Below are 27,106 nucleotides of genomic sequence, written 5' to 3' on the forward strand. Positions count from 1 at the left end.
AAATAACAAACATGTTATACTTACCTCCACTGTGCAGCTCGTTTTGCACATAGTGGCCCTGATCCACGTCTTCTGGGGTCCCTCGGCGGCTGTGTCTGGTCCTGTTCGCAAGAACTTTCCACCTTCATGCGAGGTGGTAAGTTCTTACGGGCGAGCTCCCGTGATGCAGCCGGCGGCTATAGACGCTCACTGTATCACTTGGGCCCGCCCGCCGGCGCACTGCGACCAGGCTGAGCGGCGAAAAAGGCCGTCGGGGGCAAGTGCTGCAGGTGAACGGGCTCAGTTAAGTAAAACGGGGGGGGGGGGGGGGGGGGGGGTATTATCGGAATAATTTAGGATAGGATGCATTAAGGTGAAAAAACATGTACCTTTAGCAGCCCTCAAAATTTCCACTCGCCTGCTCGCATTTTGCGAGTGGATTTTGAGGGCTGGCGGGAATGATCTTAGGGGAAGAGAGAGGAGAGTCAGCGCCGCCGCATTGTTCAAAGTGCGGGGAATATAACAGCTTTCAATTCAATAGCTGTGTTCCCTGCCGCGCGCCGTTCCACTCGCTTTGAACAACGTGGCGGCGGCTCTCCTCTCTCTTACCCAGCACAGGTAGGCTGCACTGGGGACATGTGGCTGCACTGGGGACATGTGGCTGCACTGGGAGACATGGGCAGGCTGCATTTTTGGGCACGGATAAAGTTGTTGTTAATATGTATCTTTCTAACTTCATTCTGCATAAAACATTTAAGTGTAATTTCATGAGATAATTTAGGAGGGCGTGTCTAGGGGTGGGATTAGGGGAGGGACATGGTAGGGGTTGGGCGGGGCAACTGGTGGCGAGTAACCCTTGAGGCCTGGCTAGTAGCTCAGGACTTGAAAATTTGAGCCCTGCCTTTAGTGTCCATTTAGTGACTGTCTCTATGGTTAATGTGATGTTCTAATTTATCTTTTTTTTTTTTGGTTTTTATTACAGAAGAACCTTCTCTGGATCAGATGGCACCTACAACAGAAATTCCTAGTGGTAAATGTATCTGTTTATACACTTAATATTGCTATGGATTTATGTATAACTCTCCTTTCCCTTCAGACATGTTTTCTCAAAATACGTTTTGCCTTCTCTTGCATTCTCTTTTAAAGCGACCCTGTTGCAAAAATTAATCTGGCAAAGTAGATGCAACTGTATAAAGACTATGGCCCGGATTCAGCAAAGAATTACGCCGGCGTATCCATAGATACACCGCGTAAATTCAAAGCTGCGCCGGCGTATCTACTTTCTGTATTCAGAAAGCTAGATACGCCGACATTAGCCTAAGATCCGACTGGCGTAATTCTATTACGCCGTCGTATCTTAGGGTGCATTCTGACGCTGGCCGCTAGGTGGCGCTTCCGTTGTTTTCGGCGTAGAATATGCAAATTACCTAGTTACGTCGATTCACGAACGTACGTGTGCCCGGCGGTCGTTTTTTACGTCGTTTGCGTTCACCTTTTTCCAGCGTATAGTTAAAGCTACTGTTCTGAGGCGTACTCAATGTTAAGTATGGCCGTCGTTCCCGCGTACAATTTTGAATTTTTTACGTCGTTTGTGTAAGTCGTTCGCGAATAGGAATTTGCGTAGAATGACGTCTCTGTCCAGCCACGAAGAGGGGCGTGGCTGCACGTCGATGGCGCTGGACGTGCTCTAGAGGAGCTCTGTCAAGCCTGATCTAATCTGGAGCCATCCGTTACCGGGTTGTCGACCCAAAGGGTAAGTATATAGTCCTCTATATGGACTATACTAAATTTCTTTGTTTTAATGAAGGTAGGAGAATTACTCTCCTCCTTCATTCTGGGTCATGGTTTGACCTTATATGCTACTGTATTTTGTTTTACTGTTTATATTTTTATTTTTATTTTCCTATTTCCTCTTTCTTTTTCTTTTCTTTCCTTCACATCTTCCTCTTTTCTTCAGCCTGCTTGCCAATATGTGCGCTTCCAAGATTGTAGATAAGATTTTCATTGCACTATACTGCCGTAGCTATACTCATAACTCATGGCTGGATCAAATAACATTCCTATACCCCTTAGTGTTGTGACTCACAACACTCAGGGGTCGAATTCTCCTATTAAGAGAAGACAGGCATTTCAGGTTTACAAGTCTCTTCATGTGGATATAGTCTTCCTATGGTCATTTTATCTTTGAGAAAAGAGGATACAACTCCTAAAATGTTTTACTGGACGCTTAACCGGTCAATTTTGAAGGATCCTATCCTAGCGACTGAAATTGAACAATCCTTACAGGAATACTTCAATTTTAACGATACAGTGGATGTATCCCCGGAAACGTTGTGGGCTGCCCATAAGGTTTCCATAAGAGGCAAATTGATTCAAATAGCTGCCAAACTCAAAAGACAGAGGAAACTGGACATAGAAAAATTAGAAGAGACATATTTAGATTTACGTAAAAAACATAAATCCGATCCTTTGGGTTTCCCCATTCACAAACTTAATGCAGCTAGATCCGCTTTAAACTTGGCACTTACCACAAAATCAGGGGAGGATTTGAAATGGACTGATGCTACATTTTACAAACTAAAGGATAAAATAGGTCCGATGCTAGCACGTAAATTATCGCCTAGATACAAATCTAGGACGCTCCCTAAGATTAGACTGGAAGATGGTTCTTCTACTCTAAATCCTAGGCGAATGTTAAGAGGTCTTCCATAAATTCTACTCTAAGCTCTATGCTTTCAATGGCGATTCCTCATCAGAAGGAATGAGAGAATTTCTTGATGATTTACCTCATCCCAAATTGACTGAAATACATAAGGAGATAATGGAGACTCCCGTATCAGCTGAGGAAGTTTTGTCAGTGGTCAAAGACTTAAAATTAGATAAAGCCCCCGGGTCCTGATGGATTTTCGAGTTCATATTACAAAACATATTCTAGCATTCTGACACCCTACCTGGTAAGATTCTTCAACCACATAACTGAGGGTATTCCTATAGATGGGCAACTCAACTTAGCTTATATATCGGTGATCCCAAAACCAGAAAAAGATCATAGTCTTGTGGAAAATGATAGACCAATATCTCTTATAAATAATGACCTTAAGATACTTACTAAGATAATGGCCAATAGGATGTCTTCTTTTATGGGTCAGTATGTTGGTTTATATCAAGTAGGTTTTATTACCGGAAGACTAGGCCCCGATCAGATCAGGAGAGCTGTTGATCTAATTTCTATATTAAATTCAGGTTGGACTGGAGATGGTAAACAAAAAGGTATGCTTCTTTCAATAGATCTTCAGAAGGCCTTTGATTCTGTTTCTTGGCCATTTATGTTTGCAGTGTTGAAGCGTTGGGGATTTGGCACGAAATGTATGGGTATTCTCTCTGCTCTTTACTCTTCCCCTGAAGCTAAGATACGTTTACAAGGTACTTTCTCGGAACCTATTGAAAACCGAAGAGGCACAAGACAGGGATGTCCTCTATCTCCCCTGATATTTGCAATTGTTATTGAATCTCTGGCTATAGCTATTCGAGGTAACTCTAATATCAGGGGAGTTCATTGTGCCAAAAAGGAACATAAATGCGCCTTATTTGCGGATGACCTATTGCTTTTTGTGACCTCTCCTGTGACCTCCCTACCTGAAGTCTATTCCCTACTGGACAAATTCTCAAAAATTTCGGGTCTCACTGTAAATATGGTCAAATCTAGGGCTCTCAATGTTTCGCTTTCTGAATCCACAGTTTCTCTATTGAAAACTGAATACGAATTCAAATGGGACACTTCTTATATTCAGTATTTGGGTATTAATTTGACCCCGAATATTCAGAATTTATATTTAGCTAACTACCCCCCAATGTATAGGAAACTCGAAAAAGATCTGAATGACTGGGGTGCTCAAAATATAGGCTGGATTGGCAGAATTAATTCTGTCAAGATGACTCTTCTCCCTAGACTTTTATATATTTTTCGATCATTACCTATACCGATAATAAATCATTTAAAATCTTTTCAAGGTAAGATTACCAAGTTTATTTGGAATAAGAAAGGTCCACGCCTTCCATCTCGTAGTCTTTTTAATTTACCTGAACAGGGGGGCCTGGGAGTTCCAAACTTACTATGGTATTATCAATCTGCAAGATTAGCACAATTGTTGGAAGTTTATCTCAAAAATGACCGCCCAGATTGGATTGATATAGAAGAACGGGCATCTCCAATTCTTACGATAGAAAATTTAATGTGGTGTACTACCAAAAACAGGCCATCTATATTATCGCCGACTCTATCTCAGTCTCTAGTCCTATGGGATTCACTTAAAAAAAAACCTTCTCTAATTTCTAAAGGTCGACCTTTGTCAAATATATTTCAGGATCCATCCTTTACTTCTAAAATGAATGTCGATTCTTTCAAATGGTGGCATGATAAGGGGTTGTACCGTATAGGACGCTTCTTTTCTCGTACAGGCCCTCTTCCTGAGCAACATTTTATAGATAATCTTGGTCTTCCTCTATCAGAAAATTAAGATTTTCTCAATTACATGACTATGCTCCGAGTCTATGGGATGACGAATCAATCTCTGGAATCCTAACACCATATGAATATACATGTGACCAGGCTTTGACTAGGAGAGGTAATATTTCAATTATTTATAAATCGCTTGTAACGAATGACTCTAAGTTACCTCATATGTTGGCTTGGGGTTGAATGGGAATTGGAAGATTGGTATAAGAATTTTATCAGATCCATTAAGGGCTTCATGAGTATATGTCTTATAGAGGCTAACATAAAAATTTTCACTAGATGGTATTTGGTTCCTCTTAAACTGGTCTCAATGTATCCGTCGTCCTCACCCTTATGCTTTAGAGATTGCCAAGGACTGGGATCTATGATCCATGTTTGGTGGGAATGCCCCAAGATACGGGGATACTGGAATAAGGTATTTAATATTATCAGACGAGTCACAGGCTGTAACCTACATCAATCCCCAGCAATTGCTTTACTTAATGGAATGATACCACAAATTTCAAAGGTTACCAGACAACTTATTTTATTTATACTGACAGGTGCCAGAATCACCATCGCACCAGGGGGCGATTTCCTCTGGCAGGGGGCCCGGTATTAGAGAGAGGAATACCCCCGTTGGTCCTGATGCCGACATGGATTGTTAGAGCCAGGATGGAGACATCTCGGTGTCAATTTCTTTTTGTTTTGTCTTTTTCACGATGCATGCGTACCAGGTACCGCCCCACCCCCCCTCCCCCCCCCAACCTCTTTCTTTATCTGTAAGATCCTTTTCTGTGTTCCCCTTTCCCTGTTCCCACATTGCACGAGGGTCTGACTCTCGAAGGCCGGTCTTGTCCATTTTTGACTAAGTGGAGGGTGTTACCTCCCACTGGGGTGTGCCTGGGTGGTGCAAGTGGGGTGACCCACGATGGAATAGGTTTATAATGTGCACCATACATGATGCTTACCATTCCCCCTGTTGCGCTTCCAGGTATGGGCATGCCCTAGTGGTATTGTTTGCCACAGTGTTTTATTTGAATGCCCGAGACAGGATCAGTATTGCCATGCAATGTGATTGTTATATTTCATTTACCGGGTCATGTTGGCCGACTATATGTACGTCTGTTTTTCTTCTGCAAAAACTTCTTTTGAAAAATAAAGATTATATAAAAAAAAAAAAGAATCACCATCGCAGCCGCATGGAAAAAAACATCAGTTTCCATATTACGCATGAAGAGAAAGGACACATGGATTATGGAACAAGAAAAGAGAATTAGTTCCATGTTAGATAGCTCTACTCAGTTCCATGAAATTTGGGAACCTTGGTTGAAATACGTGGGGATATCCTATACCCAGTGAACATAATTGTGGCTGTTGCTTCAGATTGATGTACACTATTGGCAGGCAGGCTATCTGTTTCTCTAGATCTTCATCTTCTTCTTCCATTCTCCTTTCTTACCTTCTTTTTTATTTTTTCTCGTTTTTACTTCTCTCTTCCCTTTTTTTTTTTTAGTAAGAGTGTTATCCCTACTTTATTATTCCCTCCGTGAGTTTTACATTAGGGGAATATGTTTGTATGCACATATTTATAAAATTCCCCCTTTTTTTTTTCTTTGGGAATTTATGGTGGTTGAAGTTTTTAGAATATATTTTTTGATACCAGTTTGATCCGATTTTATTTTTTGAGGGAGGTTGGATTGAAGGGACTGCTCTACTTCTTGGACACAGAATGATCCCATTAGGTGTCGGAGTAGTGGAGATTTTCTGAAAATCTATTCCTTTTTGTGGATCTGTATAATTGATCTGGTATATGCCTTGTGTTATTTAATATTTTGGACGATATTAACCACTTAAGCCCCGGACCAATATGCTGCTAAATGCCCAAAGGCGTTTTTACAATTCGGCACTGCGTCGCTTTAACAGACAATTGCGCGCTCGTGCGACGTGGCTCCCAAACAAAATTGACGTCCTTTTTTCCCCACAAAAAGAGCTTTCTTTTGGTGGTATTTGATCACCTCTGCGGTTTTTATTTTTTGCGCTATAAACAAAAATAGAGCGCCAATTTTGAAAAGAATTCAATATTTTTAACTTTTTGCTATAATAAATATCCCCCAAAAACATATATAAATTTTTTTTTTCCTCAGTTTAGGCCGATACGTATTCTTCTACCTATTTTTGGTAAAAAAAATCGTAATAAGCGTTTATCGATTGGTTTGCGCAAAATTTATAGCGTTTACAAAATAGGGGATATTTGTATTGCATTTTTATTCATTTTTTTTTTTTACTACTAATGGCGGCGATCAGCGATTTTTTTTCATGACTGCGACATTATGGCGGACACTTCGGACAATTTTGACACATTTTTGGGACCATTGTCATTTTCACAGCAAAAAATGCATTTAAATTGCATTCTTTATTGTGAAAATGACAGTTGCAGTTTGGGAGTTAACCACAGGGGGCGTTGAACGTGTTAGGCTTCACCTAGTGTGTGTTTACAACAGTAGGAGGGTGTGGCTGTAGGTCTGACATCATCGATTGTGTCTCCCCTATAAAAGGGATGACACGATCGATGCGCCGCCACAGTGAAGCACGGGGAAGCCGTGTTTACTTACGGCTCTCCCCGTTCTTCAGCTCCGGGGAGTGATCGCGACGGAACGGCTATAAACGAATAGCCGCGCCGTCGTCCCGGATCGCTCCCCGCGGGAATCCGCACGCAGCGGGGGGGTCCCGATCGGACCCCCCACCCGCTAGAAGGCAAGGACGTATATATACACGTCCTTCTGCCTGTCCGTGCCATTGTGCGGACGTAAATAGTCGTGCGGCGGGCGTTAAGGGGTTAAGTGGTCTATGAATTCCTTGATACATGAAGTAATCCTTTTTAAGATCTACATTATTATTTTAGATGTTTTTACTCTTTTTACTTATTTTGTATTTCCTTTCTCATTTGAATGATACTATGTCTATAGACGGGCTATATGAAAAGAGGAAATAGTAAAAAGGAAATACTCATTATAAAATTAATTTTAATGTTCATATTTATGTATGTCTTTGATGTATCGCCCGATATTTTTATTTTATTGTATTTTCTTCTTATCTTAAAAATAAACTTAAACTTGAATGAAAAAAAGAAAATGTCACTGAATCTTGTCTTTCTACTAAATGCTGTTCACCCATTTTAATATGTTTTCCATTCTTCTAAAGGATCAAATTTCTTTTCCAAAATTAAGAAGTTCTTTTCTGATGAGAAGGCCGAACCGGAACCAGAAACGGACATGTCTGAGGACTATACTACAGGTTTGTGTAACTATATCTTTATTTACTATGTATATTGTACAGAATGAAATGGACCTGAATCTTAAAGAGGAGGTCCACACAAAAATGGAACCTCTGCTTTTCGGATCCCTCCCCTCCGGTGTCACATTTGGCACCTTTCAGGGGGGAGGGGAGGTGAAGATACCTGTCTAATACAGGTATTTGCACCCACTTCCGGGCATAGACCTCCTCCGCTGTCTTCTGGGAAACACACAGGTCCCAGAAGACAGCAGGGACCAGTGAGGACGCGCATCACGACTCGTGCATGCGCAGTAGGGAATTGAAGCCGCAACGCTTGATCGGCTTTGGCTGCCGACATCGCGGGCACCCTGGACAGTTAAGTGTCCATTTATTAAAAGTCAGCAGCTGCAGTATTTGTAGCTGCTGGCTTTTAATATTTTTTTTTTTAGGCGGACCTCCACTTTAAGGACTCATTAATATAAAAAAAAACAAAAGCCAATATTGCTATCTACTCTTTTATTTTTTTTATACTGCACTGCACTTCTCACACTGCATCCTGTCTATTCAAAAAAATTGGTCTGCAGAGTATAGATGGCAAAGACCAGTGGAGTTCTCAAATGAGTCCCTAAAGCCTAGTGCACACTAGTACAGTGATCTCCCCTGCTGTTCTATTGTGTTTTTGACAGGGAAATGCTTCCCCCTGTCAGAACACTGCGATCAGCGCTGTCAACCATTGGCTGAGAGCGCCGATTGGGAGCCGGTTAGCAGGGCTTTTACGGTCATGCCCCTTCATCAGAAGACAAACGGCCAGCTTCTGTTGAGCTGGCTGCAGCACACACGGGCTGAATACTGGACAGTTTCTATTGAACTGACTGATGCCGATCGACATTCGGCCCGTGTGTACGGGGTTTAAAGTGATACTAAAGTCTCTATTATTAAAAACAAAAAACAAAAAAAAAGTTATACTTACCTGCTTTGTAAAATGGTTTTGCCCAGAGCAGCCCACATCCTCCTATTCTCATGGCCCCTTTTTCCTGTTGAGTGTCCCCACAGCATGCAGCTTGCTATGGGGGCACCTGAGCCGAGCCACAGCTGCCTGTGTCAGTTCAGACACGGAGCCGCAGAGCCAATGGCGTCCCGCTGCTCTGTGTCAGCCAATCCTGGACGGCTGAGGCACTTGTGCACATCACTGGATAGAGATTGGGTTTAGGTAATAGGGGGGCTACTACACAAAGAAGGTTTTTTTTATCTAAATGCATAGAATGCATTAAGATTAATAAACCTTCTGCCTTTACAGCCACTTTAAAGGGGTTGTAAAGAGAGAAAAAAATAACAAACATGTTATACTTGCCTCCACTGTGCAGCTCGTTTTGCACATAGTGGCCCTGATCCACGTCTTCTGGGGTCCCTCGGCGGCTGTCTCTGGTCCTCCTCGCAAGAACTTTCCACCTTCATGCGAGGTGGTAAGTTCTTACGGGCGAGCTCCCGTGATACAGCCAGCGGCGATAGACGCTCACTGTATGACTGGGGCCCGCCCGCCGGCGCACTGCGACCAGGCTGAGCGGCGAAAAAGGCCGTCGGGGGCAAGTGCTGCAGGTGAACGGGCTCAGGTAAGTAAAACGGGGGGGGGGGGGTGTATTGTCGGAATAATTTAGGATAGGATGCATTAAGGTGAATAAACATGCACCTTTAGTGTCCCTTTAGTGACTGTCTCTATGGTTAATGCACTTTACCCAATGTGATGTTCTAATTTATCTTTTTTTTTTTTTTAATTACAGAAGAATCTTCTCTGGACCAGATGGCACCTACAACAGAAATTCCTAGTGGTAAATGTATCTGTTTATACACTTAATATTGCTATGGATTTATGTATAACTCTCCTTTCCCTTCAGACATGTTTTCTCAAAATACGTTTTGCCTTCTCTTGCATTCTCTTTTAAAGCGACCCTGTTGCAAAAATTAATCTGGCAAAGTAGATGCAACTGTATAAAGACTATGGTCCGAAATCCGCAAAGAATTACGCCGGCGTATCCATAGATACACCGCGTAAATTCAAAGCTGTGCCTGCGTATCTACTTTCTGTATTCAGAAAGCTAGATACGCCAACATTAGCCTAAGATCCGACTGGTGTAATTCAATTACGCCGTCGTATCTTAGGGTGCATTCTGACGCTGGCCGCTAGGTGGCGCTTCCGTTGTTTTCGGCGTAGAATATGCAAATTACCTAGTAAGGTCGATTCACGAACGTACGTGCGCCTGGCGGTAGTTTTTTATGTTGTTTGCGTTCGGCTTTTTCCGGCGTATAGTTAAAGCTACTGTTCTTAAGGCGTACTCAATGTTAAGTATGGCCGTCGTTCCCGTGTAAAATTTTTAATGTTTTACGTCGTTTGCCTAAGTCGTTTTGCGAATAGGAATTTGCGTAGAATGACGTCCTTATCGTAAGCATTGGCTGGTTCCGGTTTAATTTCGAGCATGCGCACTGGGATAAAGGTTGAATGAAGAATGGATGGCCGCACTCCAAAAAACGTACAGGTTGTCTTTTATTAACCACTTGCTTACTGGGCACATAAACCCCCTTCGTTCCCAGGCGAAATTTCAGCTTCCGGCACTGCGTCGCTTTAACTGACATTTGCGTGGTCGTGCAACGTGGCTCCCAAACAAAATTGACGTCCTTTTTTCCCCACAAATAGAGCTTTATTTTGGTGGTATTTGATCACCTCTGCGGTTTTTATTTTTTGCGCTATAAACAAAAAAAAGAGCGACAATTTAAAAAAAAACAATTTTTTTTTTACTTGTTGCTATAATAAATATCCCAATTTTTTTTTTTTTTTAAACTATTTTTTTTCTCAGTTAAGGCCGATTTGTATTTTTCGACGTATTATTGTAAAAAAAAAATCGCAATAAGCGAAAAGTTATAGCGCCTACAAAATGGGGAACAGAATTATGATTTTTTTTCATTCTTTTTTTTTTTACTAGTAATGGCGGCGATCTGCGATTTTTATTGGGACTGCGATATTGCGGCGGACGTATCGGACACTTTCGACACAAATTTGGGATCATTCACATTTATACAGCGATCAGTGCTATAAAAATGCACTAATTACTGTATAAAAAAAAGGGGGGTTTTTTGGGACTTTAAATGAAATGCGTTTTTAAACAAACAGTAGTATAAGTAAAATGGTAAACGTTTATACCCAGGCTCATATATACCACCCAAACAGCAAGCCAAATTCAACTGTCTAACTGTATATGTTAAAAGCAGAGATTGCAATTTGCAAGTACATGAGTAAGCTGCAGAGCCCGCGCCAAGGCTCTCTGCAGTCCTAACTAAACTTTTGAAGTCTCCTCAATGGAGGCATGTAAAGACTAATGGGTAGATGGAGGACAGGGGACTAGGGGTGTGTCCCCGCCTCCACCTATGCTTGGTATTGTGGTGAAGAGCACTGGAAAAAAAACGCATAATAGTATAAGGGTATCAGCAAAACGCAGTGTCCTCCATCTACCCATTAGTCTTTACATGCCTTTACATGCCTCCATTGAGGAGACTTCAAAAGTTTAGTTAGGACTGCAGATCGCAGAGAGCCTTGGCGCGGGCTCTGCAGCTTACTCATGTACTTGCAAATGCGTGCAACCAATCTCTGCTTTTAACATATACAGTTAGACAGTTGAATTTGGCTTGCTGTTTGGGTGGTATGTATGAGCCTGGTTATAAACGTTTACTATTTTACTTATACTACTGTTTGTTTAAAAACGCATCTCATTTAAAGTCCCAAAAAAAAACCCTTTTTTTGTATCCAATAGGGATGGAGGCGTGTGTTTTTCATACGCCTCATTTAAAGTCCCAACCCTAGTTTAATTACTGTATAAATGTGACTGTCAGGGAAGGGGTTAACACTAGGGGGTGAGGAAGGGGTTAAATGTGTATCCTGGGTGTGTTCTAACTGTGTGGGGGGTGACTGGGGGAGGTGACCGATGCTGTGTCCCTATGTACAAGAGACACAGATCGGTCTCCTCTCCTCTGACAGCACGTGGAGCTCTGTGTTTACACACAGAGCTCCACGTCCCTGCTGTCACCTGCGATCGCGTGTACCCGGCGGACATCGCGGCCGCCAGGTACACGCATCTGCTCCCCAGCGATGCAGCGGCACAGTGGTTACCCGCCGCGCGCCACTGGGTAATGCTTTCAAATGACGTCCAAAGACGTCCAGTTGGCACCTGAGAACCGCGCTGTTGATGTCTTTTGTCAATAACGCGGGTCTCAAGTGGTTAAATGAACAGCAAAAGCATTACCAGATCACAGAAACAGAGGACAGCCGACGTTTCGCACAAAATCAGTGCTTATTCATCAGCCATGAATAAGCACTGATTTTGTGCGAAACGTCGGCTGTCCCCTGTTTCTGTGATCTGGTAATGCTTTTGCTGTTCATTTAATAAAAGACAACCTGTACGGTCTTTGGAGTGCGGCCATCCATCCTTCATTCAGCCTTTATGCTTGCCTAGTGCACCGCCAGCACCCTTGGAATCCTGTACCAGTGCATGACCATATAGTAGACCCACCTGGGGTTTCTTCTATGCGCACTGGGATACCCCCCACAGACGTCGGGTCACAACGTATTTACATAAAACACGCCCCCATCATAGAGATTTGAATGGCGTGCCATTACGCCGCCAAAGATACACTACGGCGCAGATTCTTTGTGGATTTGGAAAAAAAAAAGTAAGTTACGGTGGCGTAGTGTATCTTAGATACGCTACGCCCGGCGGATAAATGCGCCGCTGTACGAGGATCTGCCCCTTAGTCTCTAATATTGTGGAAATGAGGGGAATAGGAGGAATTCAGCAGTTCAGCAAAAGACAGTTAAGCAGAGCTGTCTCCTTTTGATCCACAGAATGCTGTGTGTTGTCAGCCAAAGCAGGACTTTAGGCGCAGCGTGCATTTCTGGCAGATTAGCAGATATTCTGAACTTGCAGGGCATTTAAAGGGATAAAACATGGGGACATGTGTACATATTGTAGAGAGGAACAGTATACATTCCTATTGGACCAGTGTCACATCTGAATGGCAAAATAGGAATCCAAGAACGCAGGTTAAAGGGGTGGTTCACCCTAAAAACTACTTTTTTTAAATTACACTGGCCCCCCACATTACAATACGATTAAGGCTATTATTTTTTTTTTGATGCTGTACATACCTTTGTACAGCATATTCACCCGTTGCGAGTCCCGCGGGAGTGGGCGTTCCTCACATGTCTGTAATTGACATTTTGACCAAAAACGAGCTCCCCCCGTCGCGTAAGCCGCGTCACGATTGGCGAAAGGATTGGCGAGGTTCGGCTCCTTTCGCCAACCGTGACGTGGCTTACGCGACGGGGCGGAGCTCGTTTTTGGTCAAAATGTCAATCGCAGACATGTGAGGAACGCCCACTCCCGCGGGACTCGCAACGGGTGAATATGCTGTACAAAGGTATGTACAGCATCAAAAAAAAAATAATAGCCTTAATCGTATTGTAATGTGGGGGGCCAGTGTAATAAAAAAAAGTAGTTTTTAGGGTGAACCACCCCTTTAAATCGGGGTGGGGGGATAGAACCAATATAGCTTACTGATACAGATGAAAGGATATTACAGATGGTATTGAAAATGTCACTGAATCTTGTCTTTCTACTAAATGCTGCTCACCCATTTTAATATGTTTTCCATTCTTCTACAGGATCAAATTTTTTTTCCAAAATTAAGAAGTTCTTTTCTGGTGAGAAGGGCGAGCCGGAACCCGAAACGGGCATATCTGAGGACTATGCTACAGGTTTGTCTAACTATATCTTTATTTACTATGTATATTGTACAGGATGAAATGGATCTGAATCTTAACCACTTCCATACCGGGCACTTACGCACCTTCCTGCCCATGCCAATTTTCAGCTTTCAGCACTGTCGCACTTTGAATGACAATTGCGCGGTCGCGCTACACTGTACCCAAACAATTTTTTTTATCATTTTGTTCCCACAAATAGAGCTTTCTTTTGGTGGTATTTGATCACCTCTGCGGTTTTTATTTTTTGCGCTATAAACAAAAGAAGAGCGACAATTAAAAAAAAAACCAATATTTTTTACTTTTTTATTTAATAAATATCACAATTTAAAAAAAAAACACATTTTTTTTCCTCAGTTTAGGCCGATACGTAATCTTCTACATATTTTTGGTAAAAAAAAAATCGCAATAATCATATATTGATTGGTTTGCGCAAAAGTTATAGCGTCTACAAAATAGGTGATAGATTTATGGCATTTTTATTTTATAAATTTTTTTACTAGTATTGGCAACGATTTGCGTTTTTTTTTACTGTCACCGTGACATTGCGGCGAACACATCGGACACTTTCGACACGTTTTTGGGACCATTCACATTTATACAGCGATTAATGCTATAAATATGCATTGATTACTGTGTAAATGTGACTGGCAGGGAAGGGGTTAACCACTAGGGGGCGTTGAAGGGGTTAATATGTTCCCTAAGGCCCCATACACACGAGAGGATTTATCCGCGGATATGGTCCAGCGGACCGTATCCGCGGATAAATCCTCTCGAGGATTTGCGCGGATTTCCATGCAATGGAGTGTACTCACCATCGAATCGAAATCCGCGCCGAAATCCTCTGGCGATGATGTGTCGCGCCGCCCCCGCGATTATGACGCGGCGACGTGCGCGCCGCTGTCATATAAGGAATTCCACGCATGCGTCGAATCATTACGACGCATGCGGGGGATCCCTTCGGATGGATGGATCCGGTGAGTCTGTACAGACCAGCGGATCCATCCGTTGGGATGGATTCCAGCGGATAGATTTTGTGGGCACTGATTGGCATCTTTTTTTTTTATGTGTTTTTTTTCCAGCCTTTTTATTTATTTTTTTTTACTTTTTTTGGGTGGGCTTTTTTTTACAGTTTGCCCTTCCCTGGTGGTCCAGGGTGGGCTTCCCTGGTGGTCCAGTGTGGCGATCCGAGGGGGGGCTGCGCTGATAAACAATCAGCGCAAACCCCCCCTGTCAGGAGAGCCGCCGATCGGCTCTCCTCTACTCGCGTCTGTCAGACGCGAGTGAGGAAGAGCCGTCAACGGCTCTTCCTGTTTACATCGTGATCAGCCGTGATTGGACACGGCTGATCACGTGGTAAAGAGTCTCCATGAGAGACTCTTTACCGAGATCGGTGTTGCGGGGTGTCAGACTGACTGGCATAAAACATTTAAGTGTCATTTCATGAGATAATTTAGGAGGGCGTGTCTAGGGGTGGGATTAGGGGAGGGACATGGTAGGGGTTGGGCGGGGCAACTGGTGGCGAGTAACCCTTGAGGCCTGGCTAGTAGCTCAGGACTTGAAATTTTGAGCCCTGCCTTTAGTGTCCCTTTAGTGACTGTCTCTATGGTTAATGTGATGTTCTAATTTATCTTTTTTTTTTTTTTTTGGTTTTTATTACAGAAGAACCTTCTCTGGACCAGATGGCACCTACAACAGAAATTCCTAATAGTAAGTGTAAATGTATCTGTTTATACACTTTATATTGCTATGGATTTATGTATAACTCTCCTTTCCCTTCAGACATGTTTTCTCAAAATACGTTTTGCCTTCTCTTGCTTTCTCTTTTAAAGCGACCCTGTTGCAAAAATTAATCTGGCAAAGTAGATGCAACTGTATAAAGACTATGGTCCGGATTCAGCAAAGAATTACGCCGGCGTATCCATAGATACACCGCGTAAATTCAAAGCTGCGCCGGCGTTTCTACTTTCTGTATTCAGAAAGCTAGATACGCCGACATTAGCCTAAGATCCGATTGGTGTAATTCTATTACGCCGTCGTATCTTAGGGTGCATTCTGACGCTGGCCGCTAGGTGGCGCTTCCGTTGTTTTCGGCGTAGAATATGCAAATTACCTAGTTAAGTCGATTCACGAACGTACGTGCGCCCGGCGGTCGTTTTGTATGTCGTTTGCGTTCACCTTTTTCCGGCGTATAGTTAAAGCTACTGTTCTGAGGCGTACTCAATGTTAAGTATGGCCGTCGTTCCCGCGTACAATTATGAATTTTTTACGTCGTTTGCGTAAGCCGTTTGCGAATAGGAATTTGCGTAGAATGACGTCCCTGTCGTAAGCATTGGCTGGTTCCGGTTTAATTTCGAGCATGCGCACTGGGATACCCCCACAGACGACGCATGCACAGTTAAAAAAAACGTTGTTTACGTCGGGTCACAACGTATTTACATAAAACACGCCCCCATCATAGAGATTTGAATGGCGTGCCATTACGCCGCCAACGATACACTACGCCGCCGTAACTTACGGCGCATATTCTTTGTGGATTTGAAAAAAAAAGAAGTAAGTTACGGCGGCGTAGTGTATCTTGGATACGCTACGCCCGGCGGATAAATGCGCCGCTGTACGAGGATCTGCCCCTTAGTCTCTAATATTGTGGAAATGAGGGGAATAGGAGGAATTCAGCAAAAGAAAGTTAAGCAGAGCTGTCTCCTTTTGATCCACAGAATGCTGTGTGTTGTCAGCCAGGATGAATGGACCTGAATCTTAAAGAGGAGGTCCACACAAAAATGGAACCTCTGCTTTTCGGATCCCTCCCCTCCGGTGTCACATTTGGCACCTTTCAGGGGGGAGGGGAGGTGAAGATATCTGTCTAATACAGGTATTTGCACCCACTTCCGGGCATAGACCTCCCCGCTGTCTTCTGGGAAACACACAGGTTCCAGAAGACAGCAGGGACCAGTGAGGACGCGCATCACGACTCGTGCATGCGCAGTAGGGAAGTGAAGCCGCAACGCTTGATCGGCTTTGGCTGCCGACATCGCGGGCACCCTGGACAGTTAAGTGTCCATTTATTAAAAGTCAGCAGCTGCAGTATTTGTAGCTGCTGGCTTTTAATATTTTTTTTTTTTTAGGCGGACCTCCACTTTAAGGACTCATTAATATAAAAAATAAAAATTAAAAAAAAGCCAATATCGCTATCTACTCTTTTTTGTTTTTGTTTTATACTGCACTGCACTTCTCACACTGCATCCTGTCTATTCAAAAAAATTGGTCTGCAGAGTATAGATGGCAAAGACCAGTGGAGTTCTCAAATGAGTCCCTAAAGCCTAGTACACACTAGTACAGTGATCTCCCCTGCTGTTCCATTGTGTTTTTGACAGGGAAATGCTTCCCCCTGTCAGAACACTGCGATCAGCGCTGTCAACCATTGGCTGAGAGCGCCGATTGGGAGCCGGTTAGAAGGGCTTTTACGGTCATGCCCCTTCATCAGAAGCCAAACGGCCGGCTTCTGTTGAGCTGGCTGCAGCACACACGGGCTGAATACTGGACAGTTTCTATTGAACTGACTGATGCCGATCGACATTCGGTCCGTGTGTACGGGGTTTAAAGCAATACTAAAGTCTCTATTATTAAAAAGAACAAAAAAAAAGTTATACTTGCCTGCTTTGTAAAATGGTTTTGCCCAGAGCAGCCCACATCCTCCTATTCTCATGGCCCCTTTTTCCTGTTGAGTGTCCCCACAGCATGCAGCTTGCTATGGGGGCACCTGAGCCGAGCCACAGCTGCCTGTGTCACTTCAGACACGGAGCCGCAGAGCCAATGGCGTCCCGCTGCTGTGTGTCAGCCAGTCCTGGACGGCTGAGGCTCTTATGCACATCACTGGATAGAGATTGGGTTTAGGTAATAGGGGGGGCTACTACACAAAAAAGGTTTTTTTATCTAAATGCATAGAATGCATTAAGATTAAAAAACCTTCTGCCTTTACAGACACTTTAAAGAGAGAAAAAAAATAACAAACATGTTATACTTGCCTCCACTGTGCAGCTCGTTCTGGTCCTGTTCAAGAACTTTCCACCTTCATGCGAGGTAGTAAGTTCTTACGAGCGAGCTCCTGTGATACAGCGTCATTGGATGTGATTGACAGCAGCGCAAGCCAATGGCTGCGCTGCTTTCAATCCATCCACTCTAGCCATCCAAACGACCAGGCTGAGCGGCGAAGAAGGCCGTCGGGGGCAAGTGCTGCAGGTGAACGGGCTCAGGTAAGTAAAACGGAGGGGGGGGGGCGGTATTGTCGGAATAATTTAGGATAGGATGCATTAAGGTGAAAAAACATGTACCTTTAGTGACTGTCTCTATGGTTAATGCACTTTACCCAATGTGATGTTCTAATTTATATATATTTTTTTTGCTTTTTATTACAGAAGAACCTTCTCTGGACCAGATGGCACCTACAACAGAAATTCCTAATGGTAAGTGGATTTATGTATAACTCTCCTTTCCCTTCAGACATGTTTTCTCAAATTACGTTTTGCCTTCTCTTGCATTCTCTTTTAAAGTGACCCTGTTGCAAAAATTAATCTGGCAAAGTAGATGCAACTGTATAAAGACATTGGCCCAGATTCAAAGAGATCTGCTCTTTTTTTGCGGAGGCACAGGGCAACGATTTTGCCCTGCGCCCCCGCAAATTTGCGCCGCTGCCCTCGATTCACGGAGCAGCAGCTCCGTAAATTGCGAGGGCGCGCCGGCAAAATTGCCCGGCGTAAGCGCGCGCAATGTAAATGATCCCGCCGGGGGCGGGAATCATTTAAATTAGGCGCGCTCCCGCGCCGAGCGTAGAGCGCATGCTCCGTCGGAAAACTTTCCCGACGTGCATTGCGGCAAATGACGTCGCAAGGACGTCATTTGCTTCAAAGTGAATGGCGTCCAGCGCCATTCACGAATCACTTACGCAAACGACGTAAAATTTGAACGTCGCGACGCGGGAAGGGCGGGTATACTTTAGCATTGGCTGCCCCTACTATTAGAAGGGGCAGCCTTACGCTAAAGACGCCGTACCGAAACTCCGTACCTTGCGTACGCAGGGCCCGCACAACTTTGTGAATCGGTGTTAGTATGCAATTTGCATACTATACGCTGATCACAATGGGAGCGCGCCCCCTAGCGGTCAACGCAAGAATGCAGCCTAAAATCAGCGTGGCATAAGAGCCTTATGCCACGCAGATTTTAGGCTTTAGTCGGCGTTACGATGTTCATGAATCAGGAGCATTCGTAACGCCGGAGCAAGTAAGCAATTGCGCTGCATAACCCATGGTTACGCAGGCGCAATTGCTTACTGAATCTGGGCCATTGTAAATCCTTACTTGTCTAGTGAGAAACTGATACTTCTGGGAACGTTGATCTCCTGTGTCCTCTGAAGTTCTCAATGGTTTCTTCCACCAAACTGCAAGTCACCACTGTATCCTATCCTGTTGTGGAGGTCAGAAACAGGAAAAAGGGGAGCACAGGTGGAGGGGACACAGGAGATCAACCTGAAGTATTGGTTTTCCAGAAGATTTCAGGTGACCACTCTTCCAATTGGCAGGGTTTGGCAGCAGGGATGGGAAGTTTTTACAATCTTCTTTTGCAGGTATACCGTATTTGCCGGCGTATAAGACGACTCCCTATTTTTCCAGCTAAAATGTTGGTTTTGGGATATACTCACCATATAGTTACATAGGGCCATATTCTGAGTAAAGTTACGATGGAGTATCTCAGGATACTCCATCGTATCTCTCTTTTTTGGCCAGTGTATCTATGCGAGTGATTCTTAGAATCATTTTCGCATAGATACGCTGAAGATCCGACATGTGTAAGTCACTTACACTGTCGGATCTTAAATGTAATTACTCCGCCGGCCGCTAGGTGGCGTTTACGTTCAGGTCTCATTTGTTTATGCAAATGAGCCTGATACGCCGATTCCCAAACAAATTCGCGTTGCGTAACCGTCGTTTGCGTAGGCGTAAGGTTACCCCTGCTATATGAGTGGTAACCTTACGCCAGTCCCACGTAGGCCATGTTAAGTATGGCGTCGGGTCCGCGTCGTGTTTTCCCGTCGGGTACGTCGTTTTACTAAGTCGTTCTTGAATACGACTTTACGTCAATGACGCACACGTCGGCGTCATTGACGTTTTACGCCGAAAACTGGAGCATGCGCACTGGACTATTTTAAGCCCGGCGCATGCGCAGTTCGTTAGAATTGGGGGCGCGCTTAATTTAAATAGAAGCCGCCCCCTTGGATATACGCGGGGATACGCCGGGCCAATTAAACTCCGCCGCCCCAAACTACGGAGCAAGTGTTTGGGGAATACAGCACTTGCTCCTGTAGGTTGGGGCGGCGAAAAGTAAATGGCTTACGCGCCGCCCGCCTACTTTCTTCAAGAATATGGCCCATAGTTAGTCAGGTTGAAAAAAGACACAAGTCCATCCAGTTCAACCACAAAAAAAATAAAAAGAAAATAAACAAACAAAATAAAAAACACAATGCAATCCCATACACCCAACTCCATACCCACAGTTGATCCAGAGGAAGGCAAAAAACCCCAGCAGAGCATGATCCAATTTGCTGCAGCAGGGGAAAAAAATCCTTCCTGATCCCCCGAGAGGCAATCGGATTTACCCTGGATCAACTATACCTATAAATGTTAGTACTCAGTTATTTTCTGTACATTTAGGAAAGAATCCAGGCCTTTCTTAAAGCAATCTACTGAGCTGGCCAGAACCACCTCTGGAGGGAGTCTGTTCCACATTTTCACAGCTCTTACTGTGAAGAAACCTTTCCGTATTTGGAGGTGAAATCTCTTTTCCTCTAGACGTAAAGAGTGCCCCCTTGTCCTCAGTGTTGACCGTAAAGTGAAAAACTCAACACCAAGTTCACTATATGGACCTCTTATATATTTGTACATGTTGATCATATCCCCCCTTATTCTCCTCTTCTCAAGAGTGAATAAATTCAGTTCCTCTAATCTTTCCTCATAGCTGAGCTCCTCCATGCCTCTTATCAGTTTGGTTGCCCTTCTCTGCACTTTCTCCAGTTCTCCGATATCCTTTTTGAGAACTGGTGCCCAAAACTGAACTGCATATTCCAGATGAGGTCTTACTAATGATTTGTACAGGGGCAAAATGATGTCTCTCTCTCTGGAGTCCATACCTCTCTTAATACAAGAAAGGACTTTGCTCGCTTTGGAAACCGCAGCTTGGCATTGCATGCCATTATTGAGCTTATGATCAACTAAAACCCCCAGATCCTTCTCCACTACAGACTCCCCCAGTTGTACTCCCCCTAGTATGTATGATGCATGCATATTCTTAGCCCCCTAGAATACAGCGTCATTGGATGTGATTGACAGCGGCGCAAGCCAATGGCTGCGCTGCTTTCAATCCATCCACTCTAGCCATCCAAACGACCAGGCTGAGCGGCGAAAAAGGCCGTCGGGGGCAAGTGCTGCAGGTGAACGGGCTCAGGTAAGTAAAACGGGGGGCGGTATTGTCGGAATAATTTAGGATAGGATGCATTAAGGTGAAAAAACATGTACCTTTAGTGACTGTCTCTATGGTTAATGCACTTTACCCAATGTGATGTTCTAATTTATATATATTTTTTTGCTTTTTATTACAGAAGAACCTTCTCTGGACCAGATGGCACCTACAACAGAAATTCCTAATGGTAAGTGTAAATGTATCTGTTTATACACTTTATATTGCTATGGATTTATGTATAACTCTCCTTTCCCTTCAGACATGTTTTCTCAAAATACGTTTTGCCTTCTCTTGCATTCTCTTTTAAAGTGACCCTGTTGCAAAAATTAATCTGGCAAAGTAGATGTAACTGTATAAAGACATTGGCCCAGATTCAAAGAGATTTGCTTTTGTTTTGCGGAGGCACAGGGCAACGATTTTGCCCTGCGCCCCCGCAAATTTGCGCCGCTGCCCTCGATTCACGGAGCAGTAGCTCCGTAAATTGCGAGGGCGCGCCGGCAAAATTGTCCGGCGTAAGCGCGCGCAATGTAAATGATCCCGCCGGGGGCGGGAATCATTTAAATTAGGCGCGCTCCCGCGCCGAGCGTAGAGCGCATGCTCCGTCGGAAAACTTTCCCGACGTGCATTGCGGCAAATGACGGAATACGACTTTACGTCAATGACGCACACTATTTTAAGCCCGGCGCATTGCGCAGTTCGTTAGAATCGGGGGCGCGCTTAATTTAAATAGAAGCCGCCCCCTTGGATATACGCGGGGATACGCCGGGCCAATTACACTCCGCCGCTCCAAACTACGGAGCAAGTGTTTGGGGAATACAGCACTTGCTCCTGTAGGTTGGGGCGGCGGAGTGTAAATGGCTTACGTGCCGCCCGCCTACTTTCTTCAAGAATATGGCCCATAGTTAGTCAGGTTGAAAAAAGACACAAGTCCATCCAGTTCAACCACAAAAAAAATAAAAATAAAATAAACAAACAAAATAAAAAACACAATGCAATTCCATACCCACAGTTGATCCAGAGGAAGGCAAAAAACCCCAGCAGAGCATGATCCAATTTGCTACAGCAGGGAAAAAATTCCTTCCTGATCCCCCGAGAGGCAATCGGATTTACCCTGGATCAACTATACCTCTAAATGTTAGTACTCAGTTATATTCTGTACATTTAGGAAAGAATCCAGGCCTTTCTTAAAGCAATCTACTGAGCTGGCCAGAACCACCTCTGGAGGGAGTCTGTTCCACATTTTCACAGCTCTTACTGTGAAGAAACCTTTCCGTATTTGGAGATGAAATCTCTTTTCCTCTAGACGTAAAGAGCGCCCCCTTGTCCTCAGTGTTGACCGTAAAGTGAATAACTCAACACCAAGTTCACTATATGAACCCCTTATATATTTGTACATGTTGATCATATCCCCCCTTATTCTCCTCTTCTCAAGAGTGAATACATTTAGTTCTTCTAATCTTTCCTCATAGCTGAGCTCCTCCATGCCTCTTATCAGTTTGGTTGCCCTTCTCTGCACTTTCTCCAGTTCCCCGATATCCTTTTTGAGAACTGGTGCCCAAAACTGAACTGCATATTCCAGATGAGGTCTTACTAATGATTTGTACAGGGGCAAAATTATATCTCTGTCTCTGGAGTCCATACCTCTCTTATACAAGAAAGGACTTTGCTCGCTTTGGAAACCGCAGCTTGGTATTGCATGCCATTATTGAGCTTATGATCAACTAAAACCCCCAGATCCTTCTCCATATAAGACGACCCCCTTCCTACTAGTCATGCCTCGCCTCACCTGACTGTGCCACCATTACACGCCAGACTGTGCCACCATTACACGCCAGACTGTGCCACCATTACACGCCAGACTGTGCCACCATTACACGCCAGACTGTGCCACCATTACACGCCAGACTGTGCCACCATTACACGCCAGACTGTGCCACCATTACACGCCAGACTGTGCCACCATTACACGCCAGACTGTGCCACCATTACACGCCAGACTGTGCCACCATTACACGCCAGACTGTGCCACCATTACACGCCAGACTGTGCCACCATTACACGCCAGACTGTGCCACCATTACACGCCAGACTGTGCCACCATTACACGCCAGACTGTGCCACCATTACATGCCAGACTGTGCCACCATTACATCATCGGTCTCGGATGAGAGGGCATCCGTGATAGGCGGAACACTAAACACAGTGGGGCAGATTCATCAAGGGGATACGACGGCGGATCTCCTGATCCGGCGTCGTATCTCTGAGATCCGATGGTCGGATCTATGCGACTGATTCATAAGAATCAGTTCCGCATAGATCTCCCTTAGATCCGACTGGTGTAAGTGCCTTACACCAGTCGGATCTTAGGCTGCAATCTACCGCCGGCCGCTAGGTGTCGCAGTTTTTTACGCGTCGGATATGCAAATGAGGAGAACCGCCGATTCAAGACCGAACGCCCGCCCGTCGCTTTTTTTTTTACGTCGTTTGCGTTCGGCTTTTTCCGGCGGATAGTTACCCCTGCTATATGAGGGGTAGCTAATGTTAAGTATGGCCGTCGCTCCCGCGCCGAGATTCAAATTTTTACGTTGTATGCGTAAGTCGATCGGGAATACGGATGGCCGGAATTTACGTAGCCGCCGAAAACATTGACGTCCTAGCGACGTCATTTGGAGAATGCGCACTGGCAAATTTCGCCGGCGACGCATGCGCAGTTAAATCGGCGCGGGAACGCGCCTGATTTAAATTGTACACTCCCCCTAGCCGCGGAATTTGAATTCCGCCGGGGGAGTTACGATCCGACGGTGCAATTTTCGAGGTAAGTGCTTGGTGAATCATGCACTTGCCTCGCAAAATTGGACCGGCAGATCGAAAATCAGATAGATTACGCGGATCTAAAGATCCGCTAATCTATCTGAATCTGCCCCAGTGTCTCCTGGGAAGCTGAGTGTTCCGCCTATCACGGAACAGCAGAAAGAGGAGGCGCGGCTTTTCAAAAAAGGACGGTCGCGATCTGCATGTCACGGATAAGGTAAGCATATTAGGTTACCGGCGTATAAGACGACCCCCCGACTTTGAAGAAGAATTTCAGGGGTTAAAAAGTCATCTTGTGTGCCGGAAAATACGGTATCTTCTTTGCCAGAAACATTTTTAAACTGTGTCGCTTTAATCGCTGTCACCTGGGTAACAGTAACGGGTTTCCTTGTAAAGCTAGGATTTCACACATCACTGTTACACATGTGGATGTTCAGTCATTTCTTATTTATAAAGCTCCCCTATTTCTCTACAAGATCGTTATTAACCACATGAGCCCCGGGCCATCGTCAAATGACGGCTTCACGGTGGCTCTGAATATCCAACAGGACGTCAATTGACCGGCGCGTCCCAGAGATGCCGATGCGCGTGCCTGGCGGTCGCGATGTCCGCCAGGTACCCGCGATCGGTAATGACAGAGCAGGAACGTGGAGCTCTGTGTGTAAACACAGAGCTCCACGTCCTGTCAGGGGAGAGAGGAGACCGATCTGTGTCCCTTGTACATAGGGACATAGATCAGTCACCTCCCCCAGTCACCCCCCCTCCACACACAGTGAGAACACAATACAGGCACACATTTAACCCCTTCCTCACCCCCTTGTGTTAACCCCTTGAATGCCAGTCACATTTATACAGTAATTAGTGCATATTTATCGCACTGATCGCTGTATAAATGTGAATGGCGCCAAAAATGTGTCAAAAGTGTACGATGTGTCCGCCATAATGTCGCAGTCCCAATAAAAAAAATCGCAGATCGCCGCCATTACTAGTAAAAAAAAAAAATAAAAAAAAATAATAATAATAATAATAATTCTGTCCCATTTTTTGTAAGCGCTTATTGCGTTTTTTTTTTTTACCAAAAATATGTAGAAGAATACGTATCGGCCTAAACTGAGAAAAAAAAATTTGGAAAAAAAAATTGGGCTATTTATTATAGCAACAAGTAAAAAATATTGTTTTTTTTTTTCAAAATTGTTGCTTTTTTTTGTTTATAGCGCAAAAAATAAAAACCGCAGAGGTGATCAAATACCACCAAAAGAAAGCTCTATTTGTGGGGAAAAAAGGACGTCAATTTTGTTTGGGAGCCACGTCGCACGACCGCGCAATTGTCAGTTAAAGCGACGCAGTGCCGGAAGCTGAAATTTCACCTGGGCAGGAGGGGGGTATATGTGCCCGGTAAGCAAGTGGTTAATCACAGTACAGCTCATGAAGGCTCAAAACCATTTTAATGCACAAAACATGTCTTATTTAAAAGAAAAGGTAGAAAAATATGAAAAAATGTCTTAAATGCAATGCCCTGTATTTGTCATTTCTATATATTTCTAAAAATGTCTCAGTTATGAATAATAATTTTTAAATGAAATGGTTTCTAAACTTCTCTTTTTCCTTTTTTTCAGTTATGGTAGAAACGTTAGAGGAGGCAACAGCAGCTATCATCTCTGGGTATTTGGAATACAGGAGAATTTGCTATTCTATAGCGACTGTCTTGGCAGTGGTCATCTTCATCTTATGTTTGCTGGCCTTCTGCTGCTTTGTAAGTATTGGCATTTATAGTATATGTGAGTTACTTTTATTTCTTTGCCAGCTGTCTGTTTTTGTTTATACAGGAATTGATTTCCGTTTCTGTTTTTGTGTTAACAGCAACGACAACGACGTCAACGGCGTCAACGGCTGAAGCTACAGATACCGATTGATGAATATGAGGAGAAGTTCGAGAAGCTTTGGGCTGAGGAAAATAATATAAAAGAAAAGGCTGAGACTAAAGACTCTTCAGTTCTTCGGTTCATCAGAAAAGTACTCTCATTCGTCCGTGGCAAGATTACAACCTCTACTGGGCCGGAGGGCACAGTGCCGGTTGGGCGGAAGGGCACAGTGCCGGTTGGGCGGAAGGGCACAGTGCCGGTTGGGCGGAAGGGCACAGTGCCGGTTGGGCGGAAGGGCACAGTGCCGGTTGGGCGGAAAGGCACAGTACCGGTTGGGCGGAAAGGCACAGTGCCGGTTGGGCGGAAGGGCACAGTGCCGGTTGGGCGGAAGGGCACAGTGCCGGTTGGGCGGAAGGGCACAGTGCCGGTTGGGCGGAAGGGCACAGTGCCGGTTGGGCGGAAGGGCACAGTACCGGTTGGGCCGAAGGAAACAGTGTGAGGTGGGTAGGATTGCAAAGTACAGGTTGAGCAGGAGGGCACAGGGTGGGGTTGGTAGGATGGCACAATACGGGACCAGTAGGAGAGGACAGTACAGGGTGGGCAGGGGGGCACAGTGAAAGGCGGGTAGGATTGCACAGTACAGGTTTAGCAGGATGGCACAGGTAGGAGGACACAGTACAGGGTGGGCAGGGAGTCACAGTACCAAGGGGTCGGAGGGCACAGTATATTTGGGGGTGCCTGGAGGGCACAGTATTAGGTGGGAAGGAGGGCACCGTATAGGGTGGGAAGGAGGGCACCGTGCGAGGCGGGTAGGATTGCACAGTACAGGTTGTAGGAGGGCACAGTACAGGGTGGGCAGGAGGGTACAAGGTTGGCAGGAGGCCACAGTACCAGAGGGTAGGAGGGCACAGTATATTGGGGGGGGGGTGCCTGGAGGGCACAGTATTAGGTGGGAAGGAGGGCACAGTATATGGTGGGCAGAAGGGCACAGTGCGAGGCGGGTAGGATTGCACAGTACAGGTTGAGCAGGTAGGAGGGCACAGGGTGGGGCGGGTAGGAGGGCAGAATGTGGGATGTATAGCATTGCACAGTGCAGGTTGAGCAGAAGGGCACAGGGTGGGGCGGGTAGGAGGGCACAGGGTGGGGCGGGCAGGGGGGTACAGGGTTGGCAAAGGGTCACAGTACCAGGGGGTAGGAAGGCACAGTATATTGAGGGGGGGCCTGGAGGGCACAGTATAGGGTGGGCAGAAGGGCACAGTACAGGTTGAGCAGGAGGGCACAGTACAGGGCCGGTAGGAGAGCACAGTACAGGGTGGGCAGGGGGGAACTGTGAGAGGCGGGTAGGATTTCACAGTACAGGGTGGGCAG

General features: G+C 44.9%; 1 protein-coding gene across 1 annotated transcript; it reads left to right on the top strand.

The window, feature by feature from the left end:
* The first annotated feature begins 820 nt into the window (after window positions 1–820).
* Window positions 821–26,495, top strand: LOC120918595. Its single transcript, XM_040330265.1, has 9 exons — window positions 821–1,009; window positions 7,679–7,771; window positions 9,529–9,576; window positions 13,458–13,550; window positions 15,219–15,266; window positions 17,972–18,019; window positions 21,205–21,252; window positions 25,493–25,629; window positions 25,737–26,495. Exons 1-9 carry the CDS (start codon window positions 982–984, stop codon window positions 26,235–26,237), a joined length of 1,044 nt encoding a protein of 347 aa, XP_040186199.1. The 5' UTR covers window positions 821–981; the 3' UTR covers window positions 26,238–26,495.
* Window positions 26,496–27,106: the final 611 nt, after the last annotated feature.

The sequence above is a fragment of the Rana temporaria genome, chromosome 12 (assembly GCF_905171775.1).
Source record: "Rana temporaria chromosome 12, aRanTem1.1, whole genome shotgun sequence".
NCBI lineage: Eukaryota > Metazoa > Chordata > Amphibia > Anura > Ranidae > Rana > Rana temporaria.